The 9,400-nt window shown below is 37.3% G+C and overlaps 2 protein-coding genes across 2 annotated transcripts in view; both read left to right on the forward strand.

Moving 5' to 3' along the window:
* The window catches only part of zgc:162816 (D-threo-3-hydroxyaspartate dehydratase), an 8,176-nt gene extending 2,390 nt beyond the window's left edge, over positions 1–5,786 (forward strand). The window contains exons 2-10 of the mRNA XM_014008977.1: positions 40–186; positions 268–397; positions 2,846–2,996; positions 3,080–3,260; positions 4,722–4,840; positions 4,925–5,051; positions 5,145–5,207; positions 5,285–5,390; positions 5,488–5,786. Of these exons, the coding sequence (XP_013864431.1) occupies positions 41–186; positions 268–397; positions 2,846–2,996; positions 3,080–3,260; positions 4,722–4,840; positions 4,925–5,051; positions 5,145–5,207; positions 5,285–5,390; positions 5,488–5,577 (1,113 nt within the window). The 5' untranslated portion in view covers position 40 and the 3' untranslated portion in view covers positions 5,578–5,786. The remainder of the gene's footprint in view (positions 1–39; positions 187–267; positions 398–2,845; positions 2,997–3,079; positions 3,261–4,721; positions 4,841–4,924; positions 5,052–5,144; positions 5,208–5,284; positions 5,391–5,487) is intronic.
* Positions 5,787–6,290: 504 nt separating this feature from the next.
* The window catches only part of orc2 (origin recognition complex, subunit 2), a gene marked incomplete in the record, with an annotated part of 9,273 nt that continues 6,163 nt past the window's right edge, over positions 6,291–9,400 (forward strand). Inside the window, 3 exon segments of the mRNA XM_014008976.1 lie at positions 6,291–6,401; positions 6,612–6,685; positions 6,784–6,942. Coding sequence (XP_013864430.1) covers positions 6,616–6,685; positions 6,784–6,942 — 229 coding nt within the window.

The raw sequence follows: 9,400 nt of genomic DNA on the forward strand, positions 1-9,400 counted from the left end.
GTGTGTGTGTGTGTGTGTGTGTGTGTGTGTGTGTGTCAGTATGGAAGGGGAGCCCCTCTCAGCCCTGTGCAGCCCTGCTCTGGTGGTGGATGTGGACAAAGTCAAGAAAAACGCCCAGAGGATGATTGAACGCTGCCAAAAACTGGGAATCCAGCTTCGGCCACACATGAAAACCCACAAAACCATGTAACACACACACACATTTAGTTGTTTTAGTCAGGCTGTGTGTGAAGGATCCTGATGTGCTCTGTTTGTGTTCATCTGCAGTGAGTGTGCTGACATCATGACGGCTGGATCACGAAGGTGTATTGTTGTTTCCACTCTGGCAGAGGCCTGTTTCTATGCTGATCATGGATTTGATGACATCCTCTATGCATACTCTGTTCCCTTTGACAAGGTTRGCCACTTTACACCATCAGCTGTGTCTTTCAGCTGTTTACACACCGTCATAGTCAGTCATCTTTAAGGTGGAAAACTGATGCATGGAAGAGAGATCCAACTCATAAAGGATAGCAGAACTCCAGCTAACATTTAAATTAACATCATTTTATGATAGAAAATGACAGAAGTGAAGCCATTTTTATCAAACCTTCAATATGTCATGATCTCATAGCATAATCTTTAGAGTTCAGGTTCAGATTGTGCTGTGAAGGATTCAGCTTTTATCACATGACCAGTGACGTGCGGTGAGGTTCATGGATGGTGAGGCACTCAGTTCATCAGAATCAGATTTACAGATATATGAACCTACAGAACAACTTATTCACCATATGACTGGCAGAAGTTAATGAGTTACTGTATGTCTCATATCAGTGTTCTTTACACAAACRGCAGCTCATTTGATGCACATTTCATTAAAACAAAGTTATTATGTCCTACCTTTACTTATAACTTAAGTCCATCCACTGCTGAAAATATCCCATCTGAGTCCAGATATTGTCACAAGWTGAAAAATGTCAGGGTGAAAACAGTTTCTCTCAGGACATCCASGCAGTGTCCAACTCTGTGGTGTGGCTCTTATTTACCTGCTGCTTCCAAGTCCAGTTTAGAAAATAATTTAAGCTTTAAAATATATAATCCTCCATTCTAAAAGTCAGGTTTAAAAGAGAGAAAACAAATGGATCCCTGCTGCACTTTACTTTTTTTAACTTGATAAACTGAAACTTTACAAAACAGGTACCTAAAACACTGCACTTGGCTTGCTAACTGTAACTTGTTGTTGCTTCTTCTGCAGCTCAGAGTTAACTCTTCTTCAGCTCGTGCATTCTCTGAGCTCATGAGCGCCCCCTGCTGTTCCTTGAGCATGAAAAAGATTTGCCTCCGTGTCTTTTCTCAGCCGTTTCAGCTCACAGAACATGTTACACAAAAACATGTTTATATAATAAACATCAGTTAAACCGTGTAATGTCAGGTGTGTATTTAAACAATTCAGAAACATTTTACTGGCAACATATAGAGACATTTTCTACTCCCACGACATAACATGCAGGAGGGATTGTGCAATCTGGAGGCGGAGCTTGATTTTGCCTCCTTGTATGTCTCGTCCTGTATTTGAACAGGAAATTAGGAAATTCAGCAATTTTAGATAACAGGGTTCCTGCAGATCCTTAAAAAGTCTTAAAAGGCCTTGAATTCATCAATCCAAAAATAAGGCCTTAATTAGCCTTAAAATGTCTTAAATCAATCTGTCAGAAGTCTTAAAAATGTTAACACATTGTAAGTAGGATGACTCATCTCAAATATTAAAATAATTGGTAACATTTCTTTAAACGTTCACATGCAGACATTCCTCTTTAACATCACTTCCTGTTATTTCACATGCAGATATCTCAACAACCGTCCGTCTGAGCACCACAAAATTTGTTTCATAATATGTTAATAATGTTGTATTTCCAAAAATATATTCACATTTCTTACAAAAAAGTTGATGTCARYGGCACTTTAAGGTTTCATCTACAGCAAATTAGGGTTGAGGCCCCGATGTGGGTCCTAAAACTCCAAATTTTGGGTCGTAAAATAATTTCCAGGAATTAAATTAAGTTTAAAACTGACTGCTAAGAATGTTTTTGCTATATTTGACAAAAAAAAAACAGTTCAGTATGGTTAAAAACAGTTGGTTTATTAGGAATATTTGAATACTTCAACCAATTTATTTTTTTGTCCTTTGTGTTTATCGTGAAATTGTTCTTAAATGTAATTTCATTTGGCATTAAAAAGTCTTAAAAAGTCTTAAATTTAACTTGCCTTAAACTGTAGGAACCCTGGATAAGAACAATATTAAAAAGTGTTAAAGTTAATTGAAAATYTGTTTACAGTACAAAGCATTGTATAAATGACAGTTTAACATCTTTAAATTTGTTTTTTCTTTTTAATTTCCTGTAGTAACTGCACGTCACTGCACATGACGTTACAGCAATTTTTGTGTCGTTGGCTGTGGCAGCCAGTCTTGAACTGGGCTGACTCCAAGTCCTGAAAGTTTCTTAAATATCTGTTCAGTGAGATATTCTACAAACAGGGTTGTCTTTAACAGTTACTGCTAATGTTTTCYTTAAAGTGGTTCAACTTGTACATAATTTGTAACCAATACAGAGTGTTAACATCACTCTTAGAATGCTTTGTGAATGACTCACAGCTAAAACCACAGCTCAGTATCTTTAAAATGAACTTAACTATAGTAGTTTTTATAAGATGTACATGTACGTCCAATAATAATTTTTACAAGTTTCATGAGATATTTTGGTAGCTGTCAGACACATGAGCACAGACAATATAAATTATAAATAATGTACAATTCATTAAAGAGCCTCTTTGAGTGCTATAAAATGCTGCACATGCATGTGTTCAGGTGGAGCGTTGTGCAGCTCTGTCAGAGAGACTGGATCTTTTCCAAGTTTTGTTGGATCATCCTGATGCGCTCACGCTGCTCAAACAGAGGCCTCTGAAAGGAGGTCGGCTGTGGCACGTCTGGATGAAACTTGACTGTGGCAACGGGAGAGGTAAGCGTGCAGGAAACTGTGCCACGGCTGCTCGGGAGCTTCTCCACACCTTCTGAGTGTGAGTTCTTTACTCTCTGCCACAGCTGGAGTCCTGCACACAGAGCCTGAGGCACTCGGACTGGCCCAAGCCATTGCAGAGACAGAGGGGGTGGAGCTAACAGGTGTGTACGTCCARTGTGGGAACACCTACCACTGCAGAGGGATGGAGCAAATACAGGCTGTCGTTCAAGAAACAACCAACTATCTGCTGCAGTTCATGAAACAGTAAGCTCAAACACGGAGACAGAAATGAGCAGGGGAAGGAGAAAACCCAGTTAACACTGAAATAAAATACCTTTTTTTGTCAAAATAAAAAATAATATTACGCAATATCATGACATCTTGTGTGATATTATATTATTTCTTCTGAATGACTGTCAGCTACTACCACATGAAATTTTAACTCAATTATCTGTAAAGTTCACTGAGGTTATAGTCATTGTTTTGTTTTCAAAGGTCAGATGTCTGTGGCAGCCATCTTGAATTAGGTTGACTCCAAAAGGTGATGTTTTTCAATGGGTCACAAGATATTTTGCTAACAGTAAAGACAAATGAATGCAGAGACACTTTGGGAGAAGTAATATTAATTACTGTATTAAGTCATTGTAACATATTGTTTTTGCTTTTCCATTAAGCATTGAAGTCAACTCTGATATTTCATGAACAACTAAGTTGGATAAATAAATATTAATAAATCTTAATATAATCACTGAATCTTCATCTGCAACTGATTAACTTTTGGAGGCAACCTAGTTCAAGAAGGCTGCCATAAACAACCAGTCTTAGCCAGCACAAAATTGCTATAACATCATGAAATTTACAAAAATTGAGCTAAATCTTGATGAGGTAGTYGCTCAGTGTCTTCACAGTTTGATCTAAAACACCTTGCGTTTTATAATATCACAGAAAACTGCACGTCGTTTGATCTTTTTCTCAAACTCTGGCATGAAAGGCAGTAAGGATTGTTAGACCTTTAACTGGGTCTGTTTTACTTTTATATGCAATAAATTCTGACCTATACCAACAAATTTGAAATATGACATCAAGGTAAAGGCCTGTTTATTTAATTCCAAGTAAAGCCGGGTCATACAGCAACACAGTGACGCTACTAAACAATGCTAAAAGTACAGGGTGCGTAATTTATATGGATACACCTAAATAAAATGGGAATGGTTGGTGATATTAACTTCCTGTTTGGGGCACATTAGTATTTGGGAGGGGGAACATTTTTCAAGATGGGTGGTGACTATGGTGGCCATTTTGGATCCCATTTTTAGTTCTTTCAATGGGAAGAGGGTCATGTGACACATCAAACTTGTTGAGAATTTTACAAGAAAAACGATCCATATAAATGGCCCACCCTGCAGAACCAATTTAATGTTTGGAAAAAGCAAAAGAAATGACCAACATGCTGGAGCTGGGAGATTTGTTTAGAGTTGCTGCATGAGAGATCAAATTAAATACTTCTAGTATATTGTCAGTGTGCCTAGTAGTAATACATATACCACATTCTAAATATGCATTTGTTTACTTTATTGTATTTGCTTTATTTAGGTACATTAGGAACTGAAGGTTAAAAATACAGTATAATGGTTTGATGGAGGCAGAAATATAAAGATAATCTGAGAGGTTCAGCAGTTACTGTCAACACCTGACTCACCTGTTTGTTCCTTTCCTTGTTTGCAGATTGAACGCTGCAGGTATCAGCTGTAAGTCCAGCATCGGCTCCACCCCTTCCTGCAGTCATCCCGTTGATGACATGGCAAAGCTGAGCGAGGTGCATCCTGGGAACTATGTCTTCTATGGTGCGTTCTTGTTGAAATATCATTTGTGAACAATAAATCTGATGCACTAATCGYGATTATTTGACACGTATTGTTGGGTTTTAGACGTGCAGCAGTCGGGGATTGGCTCCTGCAGCCTGGAGGATGTGGCTGTGAGAGTTTTAACAAGAGTCATCGGACACTGTCCACACAGGAACCAGCTCCTGATTGACTGTGGATGGAGCGCAATCAGGTATTCTTACAAGTATTGTGTGTTTTAAAAACCCAGCTGAGCTGTTTGCTGTAGTGTAAAGCATGTAAAGTAACTTTTTCTTGTTCTTCTCAGTTTGGATGGAGCTGGAAAACTTCCCACTGGATATGCTGTGATTGAAGGGCACCCAGACCTCAAGTAAATTTCTTTGGCTTCTCTCTAAACCTAAACCTGAACTCAGGTACTGCATTATAATGAGGGGTGTTTCCCACCAGGTTGTTGTCTATGACTCAGGAGCARGGGAGAGTAGAGCCGATCTCAGGACCGCTGGACTACAGCAAATATCCCCTGGGCACTTTGCTCAAGTTGATCCCTTACCATGTTAGTACTGTGTAACATACTCAGACACATCGTTTTAAAATCCTACAATATGTGTTATCTTTCTGATCAACAACCTCTTTTACTTTTTATTTTTTAGTCCTGTGCGACAGCCTTGATGCATCCTGTGTACTACGTGCACTCTGAGGGTCGTCTGCTGGGGAAGTGGACACCCACCCGTGGGTGGTGAACACCCGTCCAATGCTTCACCTATACATTACTGAAAGAACTTCATTCCAGAGTGTGTCAACCAACTTGTTCACTAAAATAATGGTGCAGAATTGGTAGCTCTTTTCACCTCTTGTAAACTCTAAAAGATTCAAAGGGAATGGAGGAAAAAAAACACACAGGAAAGATTTTCTGTCTGATATTTTTAAATAAAAGAAAGTAGAAGAAACACGTTGTTTCCTGTTTTTTTTTTTTTTTTTTTTTTTCAGAATTTAATAATTATATGTAAAGCAAAGAAATGATTTGAGGAAGAAGCTGCAGGTTATAGTTGAACTCTGGTGATGAACAGACATACAGCAACTCTGATTCCACACCACCTCTATTTTTTTCTTTTATCTTTCATTAAGTTTACCTGTATATTTTTGAACGAGTTACAAAAAAAACACATTAAGGCACTTTCCATATAATAAAAATTTATATTTTTTGTTTCAGTCCTACATTTGTTTAAAATCATCTTTATTGCTTGTAATCTCATTTTGTCCGTATTTCACTTTAAAAACATAAAAATACAAAAGTATTTAGGTTATTGGTGTAATTGGTAAAATTGATAAAATTGAAACAAATGAGAGAAATCCCAACAGGATTTAAAAGCTTGAGTCGAAATGCATTCTGGGAAATGTAGTTCTGACTGAACCCGCTGTTCTGATTGGCCGCAGCGTGACCTTTTACGTGTCACGTGGTTTAAAATCTTCAGCAGGGTGGCGCGGAAACTTGTCCCACCACTATCGCGCAGCTAAACCCGGATTTTTAAAAGTTTTGTTTACATTTGCGACCATTGTTCTGCGGGTAAGTCACTTGTGCTGTTAACGTGTTTTTGCTTTTTGTGTCGTAATGACACGTGCGCAACAATTTGCTCTGTTTTACTGCTTTGGCCTTACTACGAAAAAATGTAAATGAAACCCGTCGTTTTTATCAGCTAAACATACACTGAAAGTTAATTGTGTGTCTTGTAATGACACGGCTGCTTGACTAACAACTACCTTATTTGTTTATCAGTAAAATGAGTGTGTTGGAGGTGAAGTTCATCGGGGACGGAGATGTTTTGGATCACATCGTGGACAAACAGGAGGGTATGAGCCCTACTTTTATTTCTGAAATGTTCCAGAGCATATTTGTCCCTTCGGTGTGTTTCTGACCTTCTGTTTGTTTGTGCTTTTATTTTGAAAAGGTGTGCAGAGCAGCGCTGGCTCTGTGCAGAAGATGGTGAAGTTTAAGAGGCCGGCAGGACTGCAGGGCTGCAGAGAGGACGCAGAACTGAATCCTGARGAAAGCGGTGTCTTTGATGAGCAAAATTATATCCAAGCTTTGGGAGCAGAAAGCACTGAAGGTATCCCACATGTCTGCTCTATCACTGGGGATGACACAATCATATGCATGCTGGTTTTAGTTCTGGGTTTTGGTTCAGTCTTCCCACCTGCTTTTTTGCCACACAGGCAGCCTTAGAGGTTTTTATTTAATGAAGTTTAGTTTGAGTTTATCTACAGACAGCAGGTTGGCTCAGTTGGAAGCAGGGTTATTATAGTTAACTAAAACTAACTAAATAATAAAAACTGAAATTGAAAGAACATTTTGGTTAACTAAAATAACTGTAGTAAAATGAAGAAAAAAAGAAATACCTAAGTAAAACTGTTTAATCCTTTTACAAAACTAATTGAAATTATAGATGGAATATCCTTAGTTTTAGTGTTTGTCCATTTATTTCTTTTTTTTTTTTTCATATTAGCTGTGGGCAGTTTACAGCACCTCATGGTCCGTAACAACACTTGWTTACAATCAGCTGCTGCTCAGCATCGTCTGCTAAATGACGACAGTAACAGTTGGGAGAAAGCGTCCACTTTAGGATTTATTTAAAAATGACTGCGAGAAAAATCAAAGCAAGTGTCTTGTAGTGGAAACAGGTGATAAAACAGGTGGAATACTTCTCAAGGGAAAAACTGTATGAATTAAGCTCTCACAAGATGGCTAACTATGACTATCTTGACACACTAGCTTCTCTCAGTAGCTCTTGTGAAAAACAAACAACAGGTATCCCCGGGTTAGAGACAACTATTATCATCATCCTAAAATAATCGCCCAAATCKTCAGTTGGCTAAATTGAGTTACGCMATTATTTTAGGAAGGTGTTGCTATAATGGACTGTTTTAACTAGTTATCAAATAGCTGTTTGTTAACTCACAGGAACATCACAAGCTTGAACATGCATTGGCAAATATGTTTATTCAAACTATAAAAAAACTAATACTAGAACTAATAAAAACTAAACTAAAACTAATCCCATCAGTGTACAAGTGTGATGTAAAGCAGAGGTTCTTAACCTTTTTGACCTCGGGGCCCAATTTYTTGAACATAAAGTGGCACGAGGCCCAGTCGGACATTACCATTGTAAGGATCAAAATGATAATTTTTCTAAATCTTGGTTTAATTTTTATTATATTTACATTATAACTAAATTAAATACACTTACAGTTTAAACAATTTTTTATATTGTAACCTGCCCATAACGATTATTTGAACAAATACAAAGGTCAGTCAACAGACTCACGCAAATATGTTTTTTTTAACATAAATAACAAAAATAGAAAATTCAATAAATACAATACAGTTGTGGGCACAAGATAAATAAATTTAAAAAGTTTAAATGTTTTAAATACAGAAAAACCTGTAAAACTAAATTTCATAAAGTACAAATGAAAATAAAGCCTTTTTAAATTTTTGCATGGTAGAAACAGAAGCTGCACTTCATGTTAGTGACAAACAACAGACAACAGCTTTTTGACAAGTTTAAAGTTTCTTTAAAATACATTAAAATGTTTAAAAATAAACTACAAAAATAATTTGACAAAGTGCAAATTAAAATATAGCTGTATCTGCAACTGTATTTGATAATGTTTTGAACTTTTAAAATATTGCATGATAGAAACAGAAGCTGCACTTCATATGCTTTCGCATTTTTTGACAGSTTCCCTTCATTTTTGCTTCTATTTTTCATTTAAAATAAGTTTCCATTTTCGGCAGGTACGTATCTAAGTTTCTTCTTCTTCTACATATTAAAAAAGTTGTTAAACAACTGAGTGGCACACTACCGCTACTAGTGGTGAGAAACTGTATTGCATCTTATTCAAAATCAATGCGCTCCCACGGCCCTCTGCGGCACAAAGTTAAAAACTGTTGTTCTTTTGAGGCCCTCAAGCTGGCACTCGCGGCCCATAGGTTAAGAATCTCTGATGTAAAGCACTGACTAGTGTCTGTAGATTGATTTACTTGTGATAGCTTTATAGAGAGATCTAGTAGAGTGCTGTGAGGCTGACTAAATGAGGGCACAGCTTGTAGTGTAAAACACTGAGTATCTGAGTGTTGGATAGAAAGGCCTGTATAAGTACAGTCCAGTTACCAAATAATAATATAATACATTACATAGGCAGCCATCTGTCTCAGCCAGCTGAGGGTTGAGAAGATGGTAAATATATGAAAACACAGAAGTTCTTTTCTAGTTTTTATGGAWGAAAAACAGAACACAGTTAATATCTGCAATAATTACAATTACAAGCTTTGAGACTAGATCAAGTAAAAACAGCAGCAGAGTGAGGAAATGTGGTCAGTTTGTCCTCCAGCAGTCTAAGGCTACGTTCACACTGCAGGCAAATCCGACCCAAATCCGATTTTTTTTGACCCATCTGACTCATATCCGATTTTTTTATGACAGTCTGAACGAGACAAATCCGATTTTTTCTAATCCGACCCAGGCCGTTTCAGTATGTGGTTTTAAATCGGATATATATCTGATG

Source organism: Austrofundulus limnaeus, unplaced genomic scaffold (genome assembly GCF_001266775.1).
Source record: "Austrofundulus limnaeus strain Quisiro unplaced genomic scaffold, Austrofundulus_limnaeus-1.0 Scaffold54, whole genome shotgun sequence".
Taxonomy (NCBI): Eukaryota; Metazoa; Chordata; class Actinopteri; order Cyprinodontiformes; family Rivulidae; genus Austrofundulus; species Austrofundulus limnaeus.